This window comes from Hippoglossus hippoglossus, chromosome 9 (genome assembly GCF_009819705.1).
Source record: "Hippoglossus hippoglossus isolate fHipHip1 chromosome 9, fHipHip1.pri, whole genome shotgun sequence".
In the NCBI taxonomy this organism is placed as follows: domain Eukaryota; kingdom Metazoa; phylum Chordata; class Actinopteri; order Pleuronectiformes; family Pleuronectidae; genus Hippoglossus; species Hippoglossus hippoglossus.
In genome coordinates this window covers 28,663,546-28,684,546 of record NC_047159.1, presented here as the reverse complement: position 1 = coordinate 28,684,546, position 21,001 = coordinate 28,663,546, and the positions used below count along the sequence as shown (strand labels likewise).

The window sequence follows — 21,001 nt, the reverse complement described above, 5'->3', positions numbered from 1 at the left end:
GCAACTGTAACAGTAAATCAGCATTTAATTTTTCAAAAAAGTGCTTACATTTGTATTTCTAGACATTAAGCCACATCCCCTTTATAATGTAACTGTGCCAGGTAGTGTGTGCATGATTCTATATATATTTTATAATGTATATTGTTACATGTATTTTCTACAAGAAGTACAGATGTGCTGTGTTCACGTCCATTGATAACGATGTAGCACAGTATTTTATTGACATATTTTCTCTTGTCAGAGGATCCTTAACTCTTGAATCATGCTACAGATAATGAGAAAACTCTTGCGTTGGTTTTCAGCCTGGAAGCTGATACATGAAATCATCACAGAGAGATTCCATCAAACACAGAGCAGACAATGGCTGTGATGGTCTCCTTTGTGTGCTGTTAAATACCCAGGGTGATTTACTGTTGCCCCAGGGTTGTTATTATTAATTGATTTTTATCTCTGAGGACTACCATCAGCACTTTCCTTGCAAATAAGTGAACTTTTGTCCACACCTAATTACTCAAGAATACTATGTGGCAGAAGAAAAGGCTACTTGAGAGTTGTTTAAAAAATGACCAAGTGTTCGATTGGTCTGACACTAAATATTCCTCCCTACTTTGCTGCTGAAGCTTGCTTTTGCCTTTCAGTTGACGTTCCTATTTTCTTCTCAGTCTTCACACAGATGGTGCAGTCTTCACACAGATAGTACAGAGTGTTGTTTAGGTTTGGCATATCATAATTACAGTCTTGCTGCCAATGTCTAGATATATATTAATCACTGATTTAAATTTAAATGCTGATCGTAATTCAATTTTTTTACTGATTTCATATTGCTGTCCTGCTCATTTGCACACACCATTTTTCAGATTTCCACCAAAGTATCTGTTGTTTTGTTGCCCTTTTCTGTTTATTTCCTGAGGTTACTCAAAGTTTTTTTTAAAATACTTTGTGTCTTACATAAACATTGTTTTAGACCAGTGGTCGCCAACCCGTCGATCGCGATCTATTGGTCGATCTTGACAGTCTTCACTGTCGATCCCTGAAACTCTGGAATCACTGGCTGCCGTTGCACCGCAGATCAGCTGTGTGTCGGTTGTCTGTTTTTCACACACGCTGTGTGTCCGCTACTGGTGGCAGAGCAGCTGGTTTATCTCCTGCATTTCCTTCAATACAAGTCAGATTATGTACTAAACTAAATGTCAGGACTCTACGGTATGAAGACGTGCATTTTCCGGCCTGTCGATAACAATCAAAGCCCCGTTAGAACCTTAGAACGTATTAATGGTTTCAGAAAGTGACACGCTGGAGTGCTTTTACTTTGAAACGGGTTCGGGAAGTGTTGTAAATACGTTAGTGTCATAGACAGATAAACATTGTGTTTCATAGCAGAATAAACAGAGAAAATGATCTTTCACCTGAGTTTTAATGTTTATGTGTTGAGTTTATGTCACAAGCATAAATGTTTGCAACACTTTCTGTATGTGTTTCAAAATAAAAGCACTCCAGCGTTTCTGTTGACGGAATCCATCCTTTTGTTTAAATAGGTGGTTTTACTGTGGAATATTTGCATGAGTGGAGGATGCATGGCTTCATACTCTATAGTACCGGTATTTATACAGGACTACTTTCATACAAGGAAATATATGGCCATATTTATGTCTTATACAGCTCTGGAAAAAATTAAGAGACCACTTCAAAATGACCAGTTTCTCTGGTTTTGCTATTTATTGGTATGTGTTTGAGTAAAAGGACATTTTTTGTTTTGTTCTATAAACTACTGACAATATTTCTCCCAAATTTCAAATAAAAATATTGTCATTTAGAGCATTTATTTGCAGAAAATAACAACTGGTCAAAATAACAAAAAAGATGCAGTGTTTTTAGATCTCAAATAATGCAAAGAAAACAAGATCATATTCATTTTTAAACAACACAATACTAATGTTTTAACTTAGGAAGAGTTCAGAAATCAATATTTGGTGGAATAACCTTGATTTACAATCACAGCTTTCATGCGTCTTGGCATGCTCTCCACCAGTCTTCCACATTGCTGTTGGGTGACTTTATGCCACTCCTGGCGCAAACATTCAAGCAGCTCGGCTTTGTTTGATGGCTTGTGACCATCCATCTTCCTCTTGATCACATTCCAGGGTTTTTCAATGGGATTCAGGTCTGGAGATTGGGCTGGCCATGACAGGGTCCTGATCTGGTGGTCCTTCATCCACACCTTCACTGACCTGGCTGTGTGGCATGGAGCATTGTCCTGCTGGAAAAAACACTCCTCATAGTTGGGGAACATTGTCAGAGCAGAAGGAAGCAAGTTTTCTTCCAGGACAACTTTGTACTTGGCTTGATTCATGCGTCCTTCACAAAGACAAATCTGCCTAATTCCAGCCTTGTTGAAGCACCCCCAGATCATCACCGATCCTCCACCAAATTTCACAGTAGGTGCGAGACACTGTGGCTTGTAGGCCTCTCCAGGTCTCCGTCTAACCATTAGACGACCAGGTGTTGGGCAAAGCTGAAAACTGGACTCATCAGAGAAGATGACCTTACTCCAGTCCTCTATGGTCCAATCCTTATGGTCTTTTGCAAACCTCAGCCTGGTTCTTCTTTGCTTCTCGTTGATGAAGGGCTTTTTTCTAGCTTTGCACGACTTCAGCCCTGCCCCTCGCCGTACACTTCACCCCAGCTGCCGTTTGCCATTCTTTTTGGAGGTCACTTGATGTCATCCTATGGTTGTTGAGTGACATTCGAATGAGTTGGCGGTCATCCCGGTGAGTGGAGAGTCGTTTTCGTCCTCTGCCGGTCTGTAGTTTTGTTGTCCCTAATGTCTGCTGCTTGACCTTTTTCTTATGAACCGCCGTCTTTGAAATTTTAAGGATGGAAGCAACCTGACGCTCACTGTATCCCTCTGCCAGTAAAACCAGAATTGAACCCTTCTTTTCCTCACTCAAAACTTTTCTTTTTACATTTTTTTGGTATGGTCAATAGTCTTTTTTTTAATTCCAATTACCTTTGAGGTACTACTAGCACTGTTTCTGCCATCCAGCTGGTCCTATTGCAAGAGGATAGTGATGACCACAGCACTGATTTTTATACTTAATAAATAAGATTTGGTTCAGGTCATCACCTAATCAGTACCTCATTAAGTAGAATCAGGTCTGCCTGTATTGGAATTCAACAGACACTGGAATGGAATGGCTGCCATACACGTAGAGATGCTGATTTAAGAAAAATTTGGAGTGGTCTCTTAATTTTTTCCAGAGCTGTATGTAAAAACATATTGTTGAACTGAAAGTAATATAATGTGATGTTTAATGAGAGACCCACACCTTCTCTCCATGTCAAAGCAGTGTTAAGTATTATTACTTACAGTATTAATTATCTAGACTGTCATAATCTAATTTGTCCTGCTACAGTTTCATAATGAAAACTTCTCATAATAGTAATAATAGATATCTAACTTGGTGTTTTTCTCCATTGCTGCATTGTATAGCTGTGTGCATCTCTATTTGCAGTGTTATTTGCCATGTGCATGCATAAAGTCCATGTGCATAAAGTTGTTAGAGTCCATACAGACAGTCAGACCTCATAGTTTCAGCTCTAGTTGTGCATGTACCAGCGAGTGGCATGCAAAGCAATTCTTGCTCTTACATGAGAACTTGTCTTTCACTCTTTCGTCTGTGTACCTGTCACTTGCATTATGTTGCACATGAGAGTGGGAATCCTGCACGTGCATGTGCACCCCTGCTACCCCAATGGATTGAATTTAATCTGAATAAAACGCTGCAGAGAATGTTAAACAAAGTTCCTGGAAATGCTCATTTATTCAGATCCACATTAACATTTAATGTTTTGTTTCCTGACCACCAAGTTATTACAGAGATAATAATGTGAATCTTCAATGCAGCACAAAACCAAATAGTTTTCGTAAACTTTTCATGTGTATGTATATATATATATATATATATATATATATATATATATATACACACACACACAGTATATATATCATGGTATAAAGGGTCAATAAACAAAATCTGGACTTTAAAACATCGTGCAATTTGGTTTATTTCTTAGTATTTTAGAACTCTAGTCTTTATTTAGTTTTGTATTTTTCCTGACCCATTTACTATAAAATGTATCTTATTGTTGTTTATTGTATTTTTTTTAATTGTATTTTCATTTTAAATTACAGAAAAAGCATTGTGTGTCCAGCTGTTTATTTTGCCTCTGGGACAATAATATCTTATGTATTTTGTATTACCAGTATCAAAAAGCATCTAGTATGTCTGTAGTCATTACCTTGACTTGTGTTCAAAGATCTTTTACATACCAACTAGGTTAACTTAACATGGAACATGACTTGACTCATAATAACGTCAACAATTGCTTTACTATTTTCTTGCTGCCCACAAATAAAATAAATAGTGGAAAATAAATAATAAATACATAATAAATAAATAATGGAAACGTGGTATGCCTGGTAAGAATGTAGCTCACATAGAATGTAGCTTGTAGTTTGTGCTAGCATTTCCTGATTTATGGTGTTTTTCATTATTATTTTCAGATTTCAGTTGGAAAACAGCTACTTGCTTAGATTTTGTCACTTACTTTGTTAAGTCTAATTTACAGTGTACATATGAAACAATAGAAATGTAATTTTTTCTTTAGTTAGATTTTTGCCAACAGCCCATGGGAAAACCCACTGCTGTGCTTATGTATTTTTTATTTTTGTGTCTGTCGCATGTTAGAAGCTTCATCAAGCCCTTCGGAGGCTCTCACTTGAACATTTGCGTTCACACATGCACCTCCTTCGGAGAAAATACGGAGGATCTGCAGAGTGCAGTGCATGTCTGAAAGCAGGATATAATAGATGAGTGTGGAGAGTGAAGCATGTCACATGATTAAGAGCAGTGTAGCTCAAGTTGACTGCTTGAACTAGCTTGCAAGCATTACTCCATAAAGACCAAAACCAACAGCGTGTTAGTCAGTCTCTAATTTCTGACTTACTTCCCTCGACTGACAAGATGGCGCCAGTGTACACGGCAATCCGTATGTCAGCGTCTCGCTACCTCTGCCTTCTATTTGATGCTGCATTGTTTCTATGTTTTTGCTGCCGGGATGTGACTATACTCTTCTCGTTTATGATCGCCAAGCTGTACTGAACATTCAAGCCTCTTGTGAGGTTTTGGGGCTGTCAAGAGATGGTTGGGGAAAACAGGCGAGGGGCCCTCAGTTGTCTAACATCCCGGATTACCTGCGCTTTCCTCCGTGCAGCCTCCTCCGGACAAAGTCCCACAAGAGACAGGAAAAACATGCCGGTGTGCTGGTTCGGCTCAAGGCTTACCTGAAATCCCCAGCTATGGCTCCTCCGTGCCTCCTTTGTGATAAAAGCTACTATCTCCAAGCTATCTGCGGCTGCCGTTTGCCGGCTGTCCCGCACCCCTGGTGGATCTGATCTATATTCCCCAGCCCAACTGCTGCTGTACCAGGTCTGAGTGATGTAGTCCTGCCGTCTTTACTTCACCTCTTTATCTTCGTCCGTCGATGGGCTTCGCTCCCGCTCTCTTGGTGACAGAGTCTGGTGCAATCGCTGTTACTTCGATGTTGCCCCGTCTCTCTCCTGGCCTAGCAGCCATGCCGCCGGTGGCTTACACTGACCTGGTGGACCCAGTGCCAATGATAGAGCTTCGGCCTGACCATCGGTGTGGTGTGAACCTCGACAATCTTGCATGTATGCTGTGAAACTAAATCTTTGTCTAAACACTTCTTAAATCTTATAAATTCCTTTAATCTCACCCAGTCGGTGTCTGGCCCCACACATGAAAAGGGGCACACATTAGATCTCTACTTGCGCTCTCAGACGTACGTGTTGGCAAGCTGAGAGAAGGTGGAAAAAGGACAAACTCTGAGTGTCATATGAAATCCTACAGAGCCGTCTATCTGATTATCAGAAAGCTATTAAATCAGCAAAAACTGAGTTTATATCTAACTTGGTCTCCAATAACTATCACAGGCCTCATGTTCTTTTTAAACATTTTAATACTCTCCCTAACCCCCGTGATTCTACTCGATTCTACCTACATCTCTCTGTGATTCTTTTCTTAAATTCTTTGTTGAGAAAATGTCTGTTCTTAGATCATCTTTAACTACGCACACTGACCATGACCCCCCTGTCCCTCCTATGCCCTCAGCTGTCTTGGGTCAGTTTGAGCCCGTATCAATCTCCTCCCTATCCGAGGTGGTCCAATATCTCCAAAATCTTGCTCCCTCTGTTCTCTCTAACTTCAGGCCCATTTCTAAATTGCCTTTCTTGTCCAAAGTCCTAGAGAAGGTAGTTCTCACCCAGCTGCTCCAGTCTGGTTTTAAACTGAGTCATAGCACTAAAACAGCTCTTTTAAGAGGTTTTAACGATCTGATTTTAACTGTTGATTCAGGAGACTCTGCTGTCCTGGTACTCTTAGACCTGACACCGTCGATCACGCAATCCTGTTGTCACGTTTGGAGAACTCTGTAGGGATTAAACGTGCAGCACTCAGGTGGTTTCAGTCATACTTAACAGATAGGAGTTTCTCTGTCCACCTGGGTAATTACTCCTCTGGGATTGCCCCACTTACATGTGGTGTCCCTCAAGGATCCGTTCTAGGCCCCATCCTATTCTCTTTATATTATGCTGCCCCTAGCATATATTTAATAATCATTGCTTTGCGGATGATATTTAAATATACTTGCCCCTGAACCTTAAAACTAAGAGTTCACTGCATTCCCTGTTTGACTGCCTAAATGACATTAAATCATGGATGAACCTAAACTTCCTCAAACTAAACAAAAATAAGACTGAGGTTATTGTGTTTGGACACTCTGAACTGCTGGATATGGGTACCCTTGGCCCTCTAGCTCCTAATATTCACTCCGCTGTGAAGAGTCTTGGGGTTCATGTTTACAGGTTTTTTAAATTCGACAAGCAAATTTCCTCTGTTGTCAGGTGTAGCTTCTTCCAAATGAGACTCATAGCCAAGGTAAAGGCCTATCTCCCACAAAAAGATCTATAGAGGGTGATCCATGCCTTCATAACCTCTCGTCTTGACTAATGTAGGCTTAGACTAGTCGTCTATATAACGCCTGCAGCTCGTCGAAAATGCTGCTGCTCGCATCCTGACTAGAAAGAAAAAGAGAGACCATGTTACACCTGTTTTGCACTCCCTCCACTGGCTTTCTGTTTGTCACAGGATCGATTTAAACATTTTAAATGGACTCTAAATGGACTGGCATCGCCTTACTTAGCTGAAATTTTAATTTAAATATATTTAATTTTTAATATATATTATATATGTTAAAAATAGTCTACCCTCTATCTTATTCTATTTTACTACTTGTACTTTTACTTCTTGTGATGCGTGTTACTGTCTTCTTGCTGTACCTTATACTTGTGAAGCACTTAGGACAACCAAGTTGTTTTAAATGTCCTATATAAATAAAATTGACAATGACATTGACTGTCTCTGGCTCTCATCTCAAAGCTGTTGGTGCTCAAGTGAGGAGGCTATTTTGGGCAGCAGTATGTCTTCGTGGGTTTATTTTGTCCAGTATGTTCAAGTTAGTGAAGGAACATGTCACCTAGTGTGTGTGTGGCAAAGTGATGTGTTTCAGTGTTTCACATTATTTGGACCATATTCTATTAGACCCACCACAGTTTTATAATGTACAAAGAAAATGTACACCTCTCATAATAACATAAAAGATTACTAACTTGGTGTGTGAAGCACTATTTGTTGTGTTCTCACTCGCGCTCTTGCACTCACACACACTACCGTATGCTCGTACTGTGGTCCATAACATTTTCACAGTCAGTCAGACCTCATAGTTTCAGCTGCAGTTTTGGCAGTTCCCTGTCTCACGTGAGAACTTATCTTTCACTCTTTAGTCTGTCGACCTGACACTCGGAAACTTTTGCATGTGAGAGTGACCTTTGTGCGCATGCATGTGCACCCTGTTACCGCCATTGATGAAATTATTTCTGTGGGAAATGTTGGTGTTTTTAGTTCAGGCATATTAGTTCAGCTCTGTGGCACAGAGGAGTCAGCAAACACACACACACACACACACACACACACACACACACACATTTTCCAATTTATTATTGGTTTGTGTATTTAAATCTGATTCTGGCCTGAATCTTGATGATATTTATGCATTACACCTTCCTCCTTGTATTAATTTAGGGAGTCAAACAGAAGTAGATGAACAGTTGGTTTCCCATGTGATGCTGCAATAATCGTGCATTTCATGGATTAAAAGAGCAAAGTCAATGAAGAGGAGAAATTCTCATCCCATTATCGGCTCAGTGCGAAGTGAACATGTCAGCGATGAAGCCAACCATAAAGATGATTATTGTGCTACTAGAGGCGCTGATGCTCATCTTCTCTTAGTAGCTGAAGGATTCACTGAATACGGCTGTGCAAAGTGAATTTCTTCCACCTTGTCCACCATTACTCATTGTCATAATGATACATTACCTGATTAGATATTTTGTGCTGACAAAGCTCTCCATTCTTGCTCTTTTATTCCTTATATCTCTTTCAGGGAATCAGTGAGACAAATACATCACTCACAGTATTGAGAGCACATAAATCTTGTTTTAAGACGCTTGTCTCTCCTCAGATTCTGTCAGACAAAGGCTGAGACTTTTATTTATTGCCTCTATCTTTATTTGGTTGGCTATAGTGTCTTCAACAAAATAATAGTCACAATTCAGTTGCAGTTTTTAGTTAAGGTTTGAAGTTAGGGTTACCTTTAAAAGATCTGCCAAAAGTTTGTTTAGATGTTGGCACCAAATCCCTGTCCGTGTCTTTCAAGTACATTTCCGTTCCTCATAACAAAGGATTCACAATGAATAGATTTAAAATAGGTCGTTAAACTAGTGCCCAGGAGGACGTGCTGTACATCCTTCTCCTTACTAAAACCTAATTTCTTGTTTTACTTTACTGCCTCCAATTTACCAATTTAGTTATATGTTCTGAGATGATAAGGGGTTGTATGTAATTGTAAAACAAGAAATCAAACAGGAAAGGATTTAAAAATGTACATGTGTATCGAGGGGAGTCGAGGAGTTAAAGTAGACTGTTGGTTCCCCAGACTTTTCACTAACAGAGTCCTTCACAATCTAGTTTGCTCTGTTTCTCTGTGCCACCCTGTGTACAGGTCCTGGATGGAGTGCTGCACTCATTCACTAAGTAGCACCACTGTCAAATGACTTTACAGTCTTTAGATGCTTAATTTCCTCAGCTGTTATAGATGATACAGAAGCTGCAGGTTGCCCAGCCCATGACAGATTGTTCGGGTCAGGGTTGAAATTTTAAGAATCAGCAGAGAGTTGGAGGGATAATTTTAGATTTGGGCCACTGTGGAGCTGCTCATACTACAATATGATTTTTGTCAGGGTTTCACATTTACTTTGCTTTCATGAATGATCAAATTTGGACATTTACTCATACATAGTGACAGTATATAAGATGAGATTTGTCTTGTTGAGCTCCATCTTCCTTTGGATTGTACTGTTACACCTTTCATGCCTGTTGGGAACTTGATTAATTACACACTAAAGTCATTTTTGTGCAAATCAAGCCTCTTCTGCACTTTCTTCTAAAGAGTGATGTTGAGGTACTATGGCTTCAGACCTACTGCTGCTATCTGTCTTGTGAGGAGAGGGGAGCATTAATCCTTTGTTTTAATAGTGTCTCATTCGTTCACATGCCAGCACCACAAAATGAGGCCATAATTACTGGCCTTAATTGATGTGGCTTTACAACCTCAGACGATAGTTCAGAGCTCTGCTCCCCCCTCACTGCAAAGGACCCACTGCTGTTGTTTGCACTATATTTCTGCAGCTATTGATTGCTATTATGGTAAATCCGATGGCCACAATGGAACTCTATCAGCAAAATGCAGGTTAATTATCTCAGGGTCAACCACTTTGGAATCATCACAAAGACCTGGTCGTTCTCTCTTTATTGCTTAACATTAAGTTGCAAATATAAATTATTTTCTGAGCTCCTTTATTTTGTTAATAAGGAGTTGGAAGTCCCATTTTCCACAGATTAAGACATTTTATTTTTATTTTCCTTTCATTTCTATTTCTTTTATTTATGTATATTGTGTTAACAATTGATTAGGAGCAGTTTGTTGTCTTAAATGTGCTAACAGAGTTTTGTCACTACGTATTTGTTTATGTTCCAGGGATTATTTAATAATGGCATAGACGTAATACATTTCTAATTAATTAAGCAGGCTTCAGTCGATATACAGATACAACATAAGAAACTTTTTGAAAGTTATATTTCCTGCTGTTAACAGAGCTGTCAGACATTTGACTGGCTTGAGATAAATTGGCGTTATAAGAAGGTGTAGAAGCGTATTGATGGGAGGAACCAAAGTTAATGGAATTGATTGTGGATATTGTGTTTGCTTTCTGCAGGGACTCCAGTAAATCGGATTCCTATCATGGCCAAGCAGGTGCTGGATCTCTACATGCTCTACAAGCTCGTCACAGAAAAAGGTGGCTTAGTGGAAGTCATCAATAAGAAAATATGGCGTGAGATCACCAAAGGCCTTAACCTTCCTACCTCCATTACCAGTGCAGCTTTCACTCTCCGAACACAGTGAGTACAAGCACAGATGATAACCGTTAGATGCTTGAAAACCTGCGCTCACACTGCTCTCCTAACACCAGGCTTGTTGTTGTGTTCTAAGTGAGTCCAACATAAATAAGATACATTGGTGTTATATGATAATGATCAGGTCTGTGTTGCTTTTATTCATCTACTATGATTAAAATATGGCGTTTTCTTTAAATTCCTCTCAAAGACTTGATAACGTGTCAAGACAGGGGAGAAGCACAGTCTATATGTGGTATATACCAGCCAATCCCCGCTATGATTCATGGTAATTATAATGTTGTCTGTGGCAGTTAATGTGGAGCCCCGGTGTTGTTAGACTGCACCCTGTAGAGGATTCCTCACAAGTGGAAAACATTAATTAATCAGTGTTGTTTAATTCAATATTTGTCTGTATTTTAAAACTTTACTGCATATCTTCTAAAAGATACAAATGTTTCATGGACTGAAGAAAAGTTTGTTTGACATGAATGAATGTACAATATGCACAGAGGTTTTAAATGACTAAACATTCTCATCAATTTATAGCTGTTTTTCAAATCATTTGAAAGCCAAAGCTAGAAATATGGTGAATATTGTGATTATAATGGTTTTACATTATTTGGAATTACTACTACTACTGATGATAATAATAATAATAATAATAATAATAATAATAATAATAATAATAATAGACAATTTCATCTGTGGTCCCAGGCCAGGTGTCAAGTTGGCGGCCTAAAATCAAATAATATAGATATGTTACAGAAGGAAGTGGCAAAGATGACATACACACGATGAATAAACATGACATTGATGTGCATATATTGCAATTTATATATACAGTATATTGCATATAATATGTAGTTGCCCACAAGACATTAAAGGAATGCAATACATTTGAATTTGTCATTATTTCCAACTCATTCATATGATTCGCTATTGATCTAACACAATGAACATAATACTCATATTTTCATGAGTCACAGTGCAGCCACACAGCTGTAATAGTCAGCTGGAGAGTCAGGGCATGGGCTCCTCTAAGTGTGAATAGAACCACAGATGAATCAGCAGCTGGCAACAAGCTGGATCAGGAGGAACTCGATTGAACCAAAAGAGTTGGACTTTCAAAGTGTTTCACTAATCAGCTCTGCATTTATCTTCACCTTTTTGCAGTATAAAGATAGTCTAGCCACCAGAACTACTGCAAAGCTGTCACTATAAAAAAGTATGTGCTAATGGAGATATTGACAATACAGATATTTTAAGTAAAAGATGATTGAAAATTTGAGGTGAGAGAAGTAGAATAAGGTAACAAAAGTAATTGAGCCTGAGTGCTGATACCAAATATAAATACAGATTTAAAGATAAATAAATAAAAAACAATACAAAAGTTGTGCATCAGACTACCATAGCCTGTAAAGTATGGTCCAACTTTTTGACCCAAAAAGTGATAACAGTGCAAGAATAAAAACGTAGAATATAACATTAGAGGAATACAAATATAAAGATCAAATAAAGATAAATATATGAACATATGTACAGATACAAATACAAGTGTGCAAATGGCTAACATAGCCAGTAATGGGGACAGTCTGGCAGCCTAGTAACAGATGTGGGTGATTAATGTATTTAAACACTCTCATTTTGCTATATCTGAGAGGAGTTGTACAGTCGTATGGCCTGTGGGAAAAAAGACCTCCCCAGTCTGTCTGTCGAGCAGGACAGAGACAGCAGTCTCCCAGTGAATGTACTCCTCTGCCTAATCAGTGTGCTGTGCAGGGGGTGGTGAGTATTGTCTATAATGTCCAGCAGTTTGTTTAGGGTCCTTCTTTCGGGCCACTGATATGAGGGATTCCAGCTTCGTGCCTACTACAGAGCCAGCTCTCCTCACCAGTCTGTCCAGCCGCGTAGCCTCTTTCTTCTTCATGCTGCCTCCCCAGCACACCACAGCATAAAAGAGGGCGCTCACAACAACTGACTGGTAAAACATGAGCAGCAATGTCCTACAGAATGGACCCCAGCCTTCTTAGGAAAAAGAGCCGGCTCTGCCCTTTTCTGTGGATGGTGTCTGTGTTTGCTGACCAGTCCAGTCCAGTCTATCATCCATGCAGCTGCAGTCCCAGGTATTTGTAGGTACTGACCCTCAACATCAGCAATCTCAATAGAGACTTGCTGCAAATGTGGCCTGGTTCTCCGAAAGTCCACCACTATTGTTTTATTCTAGGTGGTGTTCAGCTAGACTCCTTTACTTCTTCCTGTCCATCCCTGATATGATTGCAGTGCCATCTGAGTACTTCTGCAAGTGGCATGACTCAGAATGGGGTTTGAACTCAGAGGCGTAGATGGTGAGCAAGACAGGAGAGAGCACAGTCCCCTGGCAGATGACGTATGTTTTTATTGTGAATTCATGTTTTTACAACAATGAAAGCCATACCATCATGTCCAGCAAACACTGAGTATTACATGGACGTGAAGATTATGTCCAAATGACGTTTCTCATTCTGGACAAAATTGGTTGTCCAGTTTAAACATGTGGGCATTGAACCACACCTTACCAACAGTCACAATAATGAGTGTGTGTTTCTGTAATTCTTCTCTCCATCCCTCCAATTTTGGAATTTGAGTCACAACTTGGTTTCTTTAATGCAAGTTGACACGCTGATTGAAGCCATCAAAAATGCAGTCAAAAGTTACACAATGCTTATCTCATTTGTGATTAAAGATCAGATGATTTCCATCATCATGGCTACAGTAATAATATGCAACAATAAGCAACCATTTTCTTCTGTGTCTAAGTTCTATGTTATTGCTCAACTTTCTTCTCATGTGAACTTTGATGCTCTTCGCATCACCTGACTTTTTCCTTTGCTCCTGTATATTTCCTAGTACTATGGGTCAGAATACTGCTACACACATTAACTATTGGTTCATTTTTTACACACTGTCATGCATTATCATATGTAAACTGTGCTTGGAACCAAAACAATTGATTGATGATTGATCAACCAAATGGGAGAGAGTGACACAGTAACAAAAGGCCAAGTAAATGTCTAAATATTTCTTCTCCTTCCCTGCAGGTATATGAAGTACCTCTACCCGTATGAATGTGAAAAGCAGGGACTGAGCTCCCCTGGAGAGCTTCAGGCGGCTATCGACAGCAACCGGCGGGAAGGCCGTCGGCAGAGCTATGGCTCTGCCATTTTCAACTATTCTCCTGTGGGCACCCCCACCCTCCTGTCCCCACAAAAGATGCAAATATCCCATCTATCTACAGTCTCTAATAACAGTGGTCATATCTCCCAGGGGCCTGTGATTAAAAAAGGTAAGATATGAGAACACTAAGGGCGTTTTGGCATCTGCAGGTCCAGTACATGGTTACATTGTGTACATTTGATCAGTTAATTTTGGTTTCAAATTGCAATTTAGGGAGCAGGACAGGGACATACATGCATCCTGTCATCATCATGTCTGACATTAGTGTGCTATCAATACGGTTATTGTATTCTCAAAAAACGCCAAAAGACGCCTTGTGGTTCAAACATTATGGGGCTGATCTACTAAGATCCCAAATAAAGAGTGCTAATTGCATGTGCTTTATAAAAGATAGCACGTTTGGATTGTGGGCGTTTTGTGGGTGATCTACTAAAAATAATTGCGCAAATGATAACAGGTGCAAACACCGTAGAGGCAGTAGTATTTAAATGAGTGTTACTGGTTTCCGCCATGGAGCATTATGGAGAGCAGAATGACCGCAAGTGCAAAGCGAAATTTAATGCCATGGAATTGGAGGTGTTAGTGGAAGAGGCAAACAAACATATTGTTGGGCTACAGCAAAGAAATATTAATATAACTCAAAGAAACGTGATATGGGAGAGTATCTGCGAGAAAGCAAATGCTGTGGGTAAAACAAAAAGAACAACCAATGAAATTAAGGGAAGATGGCAGGACATAAGAAGAACAAAGAATAGCTCATAAGGTGGAAGAGATGCCTCTGACCAATATTTAGCAGCAGGAACAATTAAATTTCTGTGGCACGAGTGCTCAGGCACGACACTCGGGCCATTATAGCGCACACGGAGCGCACACCAGGCAGCTGGTTTTGCAGAAAAAACCCGTTCTCTCCGTCTTCTTCCTGCCGTCTCCTCCTCACCAGAATAACTGCAGCCATCTGTGTGTAACGCTGTGCTGATTAGCACCTACCTTTCAAACGTACTAAATTTAGACGCAGTCACAACCAACACATTTATTTTCAGGCTTTGTAAATCACATTTCGTGTCTGTTTTCTGTTGTTTAATGTCTTAACTTTCAGGAACTGGTCCAAAAGTCAGAAAAATCAAAACATATTTTTACACTGCAAACAAACCAATACATAGTCTGTTTGATCCATGAGACCACCTCTTTTTGTGGGACTTAATTTTGGTCTGTTGGTCCAGACCACCTTTCACACCTGTTATTTTGGTTCAGACTAAACTGAAAAGAAGGAGCAGACCAAACAAAATAGGTGTGAAAGCCCCCTGAGAATAGCAAGATTTTACACAGGATATTATGACACAATTAAAGCACACAATACCACAAAGTCTGATATTTAAACAAACTAAAGATAGAATTGTTAGGTCAGGATAGATTTGCATTAGTGAAATAGAGAAAATGGAGTTGTAGTTATCATTCCCTTGTCAGTGTAAGTATGCAGTGTAAGTACCTCCACCAAGGCCCAACAGTCCCCTTATGAAACCACATTTGAATTCAGTACATCTGGATTTTTATTTTGATCTGCACCAAATTGCACACACTCAACAGTCTGCTAAACATGCCCCCCTTCCCCATATTTACCTCACATTTATCAGGAAGTGAAGTGGTTCGTTTTGCTATTTTGTGTTTTATGAGAGAAATACTCTGTCTATGTCATCTCCTGATGACTCTGGTTGATCGCTAGTCAGTGGGGAAGCAGTATAATCACAGGCATATAACCATGTTCCTGGTGCAATCAGCAGATCAGATCCTAAATAAAGACATTTTTTTTCTGTCACTCTGTGTAGTATAATTGATTAATAATAATGAAAAATAATAAATTTTCTCCATTGAATAATTTGTCAAAGTGAAGATTGCCCAGATCCCAACCTTTCTTTGAGAAATTAAATATAGTATTTTATAAATGTTCACATAATGTGTGGGAACTCTCTTAATAAGTCTGGATGTATAACGCCATTGTAGGTAACAATCAAAATCAATGATGTTTGTGATCACGTATATTGTGACAGAGGATTGTATTTATAGTAGCAAGAAAAAATATTAGTTATCAGCAAGAATTGTCAATGTTACAAGATAAATAAAATACAGTACGTATGAAATTTTAGGAAACCATTCACCAAATAAAGAATAATGTGTAATATACAGCCTATTAGACATGTAGAAGCAGGTAGTATCTGTTTAGAGACAGATTATTCATAGTCTTCTTCTCTCCAGAGGAGCATATAATGGCCAGCTGCCTTCCCAGCCGGGTGGCCCTCCATTTGTCACCCAGCGGCCACCATGCGGCAGCTGTGGCTGCCCAGGCAGCAGCTGCTCAGGCAGCAGCAGCCATACAGGCTGCAGCTCTGGAGCAGCTCAGAGAGAAACTGGAAAACGGTGAACCACCAGAGAAGAAGATGATGATGGTGGCAGAGGAGCAGCAGAGGATCATGCAACATGCCCTGCAGCAGAACTTGCTGGCAGTGGCAACTCAGTTACCCCTCAACATCAAACTCAACAACAGAGGTGAGACAATCATTAGAGGGTTGAGTATGTTGTGTATGGTAAATTTGCAATAATTCACTAGTATACAGGACTAGCGCCAGGATCTTTGGAGGTCATTATCCCACCATAACAATGAAACTATAAAAAAGCCCCCTTTTTCATTTTACATTGCGGAATGCACATTTTGGTTCCAGAAGCAATACCAAGGAAACAGCTTCTGTGTCCTCAGTGTAATTTATTTTTCCTCACTCTATGCTTGGTTTTTACAATGAAATGTGAAATGATCGTCCTTATATCAGAGGCTTAAGAGGAATAAGCAACAAATACATTGAGCCTTAGTACACAGTGTGGCTGTGGATGAGGAGGGGCAGCTGTGGCTGAGTGGAAGAGCGTTCGTCCTCCAACCAGAAGGTCAGCAGTTTGATCCCCAGTCTTCCCCATCTGCATGCCGAAGTGTCCTTGGGCAAGATGCTGTACCCTGAATTGCCCCTCATAGAACAAAAATGTGCTGCTAATAGCACTCTGTGAATGTGTGTGTGAATGGCAAGCTGTAATGTAAAGCGCTTTGAGTGGTCATCAAGACTAGAAAAGCACCATATAAATACAAACCATTTACAGTCTAAGAGATACTTTTAATATGTAATATTCAATATTTTTATAAAAATCTAAAAGTCTCTGGGTTATATCATCCTTTACTCATGGTAACACATTGTATACAGTACTTCACTTTTTCAAGATGTGCATCTAAGAAAACACTTTTATCCCCTCTATCAGACCCCTAACCCTTTCACAGTGGGTGGTGTGTCAAAAACAACGGCCCTGCCAAATAGGCAGTCTGAGATCTCATTATAAAGTGTGCACATACTTCATCATGTAACATGTATAATTTGAAGTTGAGGTCCACAGATGTTATGAAGAAAGTTTTTCGGACCACAGGCAGAATCAGCTTGTTATAAGCGCAAATGCCAGTCTGGCTTGGCTTTGGCTGTAGCCAGCATGGCTCATGACAAGCCGTAAGCCACATATGACTTAATGATACAGGCTAAAGGAAGAATAAGGGGCCTATCTGCTCAAGTGTGATATAATTTCTGTCTGCATCACTGCCTCTCTCATATTAGTCATAATAATAGGCTTTAAACTTGATGCGTGATGTTAAAATGAATGAGAATCTTTCTCAGGTTAATTCCCACGCTGCTCGTCTGGGTCTAGCTCTCACATATAAACACTGTCATTTAAAGATTACATTCAAACACTATTATTTGACTCCACCCAGATGCACTTAGATGGATAAATGTATGTTTACAGATGGTTTGATATCACAGCAGTTCACTGAGATCACTCTGTGTGTAGTCTGTTTTCTTAAGACATTTCTGTTATTTCAGAACGTGTCACATTTATTCAGCCAAGTTTTCCAACTGTGTGTCGCGATAGTATTCATCCATAGCTGACATATATATAAATGGCTGTAACACCTTTTGACAGTTCTTTCTCCCCAGGACTCTTTAATAAAGCTCTCCTTATCCTGTCACTCTCTGAATTATCACCAATACTCCATCGGGGAGCTCCTCTTGCTTCTTCTGTTCCCTTTCTAAATGCTCATATTGAGTTTTTCTCTCTCTCGTTCTCTGCCTCCTCTCTTGACAGATGATAGACAAGAGACCGCATTGAACCTGTCTACCAACGGCATTAGCAGCATCAACATGTCAATAGAAATAAATGGAGTTGTCTACACAGGTAAATAGAGGGGCCGTTTGCTGATGTAATTGCAGGCAGGAAATTCAATAAGTTATAGCAGCACCCTGGTGCTTAGTCCTCTACGCAATTTGATGTCTTTGCTATAAAATCCATCGTAATGAAGTGGCTGTCCAATATAGTTAAAAAAGTTAAATATCTCAAAATTTGGGCTGTGGATTGAGGGTCGATTAAGCTTATTGTTTTGAAAGAGAGAGAGAGAGAGAGAGAGAGAGAGAGAGAGAGAGAGAGAGTGTGTGTGTGTGCAATGTTCAGTCGTGCTAACTTGATCCAAGTCATCCTGCCAAGGGATGACACTTACTTAAACCTGTCTTTATGTTTTGGTCTGCAGATAAGTATGCTGTAATATAAGTTTTTTTTGTTTTACCCATTATATCTTTAACAGTCATTTAATAATTAACTGTAATTTATTAAAAAAGATACAACATACAAAAAATAGAGAGTATTAAGAGGAGGAACTCTCTTACAGGAAGAACAAATGCTGTATATTCAGAGTGGACAGTAATATCAGTAGTAATTCTAGACAGGTTGATTATATTAGGAAATTAAAGTACATTTAATCAAATTCAATATATATTTTGATATGCTTCCCTCAATGTCAAACTCAAAAACGTATGTGTGATATGAAATAAAAAATGACATCACAGACATAGACAGCAGCGCTAATTAAAAGTGAGAAACAACAGAATGTGTAGATGGGGGTAAGACAGGGATGAGTAACGTCAAACCTTTAAGGCAGTGGGAACGCCAGTATTTATAAAGGTAATTGAAAAAAAGGGTGTCTTTTGTTTTTTGTATAGTTTAAGGTTCACATGTGTTCAAGTGAATACAAGGTGTTAAGTTGCTCTAGAAATTCAAATAATTTCAATAATTCTGCCCTTTTTAACCACACATCAGTAGGACAATTGAAAAAAAGACTGCGGATTATTTTACTAACTTAAGTTTAAATTCTCTGAAAGTAGGTTTTCTTTGTACACTCAACAATGGCTGCCTGAAGGGTATGGCAGTGGCAGGCTGTAGTAGTAGAAGTTTGAGGATGTAACAGACTTTATGTTTTCTCTTTAGGCGTCCTGTTTGCTCGACATTCGCCCATGGCAATGATGGTGGGACATCGTGGGAAACACAGCCACTGTAAGACTCAGGGAAAGACCAGTCCCACACAGTTCCAGGCCTCCTGCTCCTCCTCATCCTGCTCCTCTTCCTCATTCCATGGACTCAGAAACTCCTCCCCCTGAGTTTCCTGTCTCTCCTCACCTCCTCATCACCTTCTCATCTAAAGCCATTTTCTTCTTAAAGACATCAAGCAGTTGGAGACATGATCATCAGGCAAACTTCTCTCCAGCCACTCAGTCAGATTTCTTGTAAGTCACATAAAAACAAATAGAAAAGCAGCAAACTTGTTTTTATAGACTAACTTCTTTGATAAGAGATCTGCCCATCTTATCCTCATTCTTATCCCCACACCTCCGTCAACCATTAACTGAAGACTCCTTCTTGTGCACCGTTGTGCACTGGTAACCTTCAGCAACAAGTAACAGCTGATGCTTGAAGGCTTTTTAACAATCCTCAGAAATGCATTGCTTACAGCTGATACCAAAGAAGAAAACAAATCTCTTAGCACCAATGATCAGTGAGCTTTATTACCAATGATCAAACCTGATGGTCTGAGCAAGAATACAGAGGCAAGGTGCATCTGAAGTAGATATTACTTTGTATTGTGCTTAGCAGTAATGTCTTAATAGAGAATTAACAGCAAGGCTAGATAAAGGAATGTGTGTACATCCAAGCAGGAACATTGAAAATGAGAGTGAATCATCTTATATGTGGGTTTCTTTATTGAGTAGTTTACTAGTATCTCCTTTTACACACAATGAGTTCACAGAAAACCAAGAGCTAGGTGTCTTAGTTGCCAATGGAACCATGCAAATAAGGTTAACACATACCTTTATCCACTAGTAACAAACAAGTCTGTCTCAAGAGTAATGTGCGCACACATATCATTGGGGTCAGATTAACTTGTCAGGGCAGGCCAAACATAGCCAGCCACATTGCCCTCTCACATACATCCCTCAAACCAGTCAGCCGAGAGTCCCAGAAGCCATCCAGTATTGTGTGTGTCACTTGTGATTTTTTTGTTTCAGGATATCAGCCATCTAACTATAATATTAATTCATTCATCCATTTTAAATTGAATCTTTGTATTCAGGTTATTCATATGTTGCAGTGGTGCATAGTAGTAGGTAGATGGTAGTTTACACAGAGGAAATATAGGGATCCTGAGAGTCTTGAGCACTGAGGCAGTTGCCAGCTCAGTCCACTTCATAACTGACACAGGGCTGGATAACCAAGTTTCATATACTAAAATGTTGATATCACATGGCGTACAGGACATTCAAATAATCTGAGCTATGAAACACATTGAACACAAATGAAAGGATCACCAAAGGGTTTGTGGTGGAAATCTGAAAATAAGGATCACACAACAGACCTGTCTTTGTATATTTTATTATAAGAAACTTCAAACCTTTGCAAAGGGGTCAATACAGAGCCAGAGTCAACAAGAGTCTGCCAGAGATTGACAAAATATCTCTCTCTGTGAGAAGGAGATGAACAACAGATGTCCTAAGCATTGATAAGGTCTGCCGCTAACAATGATTTAATGATTGTTTTGCACTTTGGTTAATCAACTTTATGTCAGCACCCTGCAGTTTCTCACTCTTAAGTAAGCAGGAAGAGAACAAGACACCATAAATCCCATTACATGTTATTAAATGCATAGATATATGTCTTATATGTGGGTGGAGGCCTTTTCTATGGAGGGCTGTTGACAACATTTGCTTAGTTTAGTATTTTTCCAGTTTAGC

At 39.5% G+C, this 21,001-nt stretch overlaps 1 protein-coding gene across 1 annotated transcript in view; it reads left to right on the top strand.

Annotated features, from left to right (window-relative positions):
* The window catches only part of arid3c (AT rich interactive domain 3C (BRIGHT-like)), a 97,033-nt gene extending 77,421 nt beyond the window's left edge, over nt 1-19,612 (top strand). Inside the window, exons 4-8 of the mRNA XM_034595631.1 lie at nt 10,472-10,655; nt 13,730-13,974; nt 16,116-16,406; nt 18,030-18,119; nt 19,203-19,612. Coding sequence (XP_034451522.1) covers nt 10,472-10,655; nt 13,730-13,974; nt 16,116-16,406; nt 18,030-18,119; nt 19,203-19,372 — 980 coding nt within the window. The 3' untranslated portion in view covers nt 19,373-19,612. The remainder of the gene's footprint in view (nt 1-10,471; nt 10,656-13,729; nt 13,975-16,115; nt 16,407-18,029; nt 18,120-19,202) is intronic.
* The last annotated feature ends 1,389 nt before the right edge of the window (nt 19,613-21,001 follow it).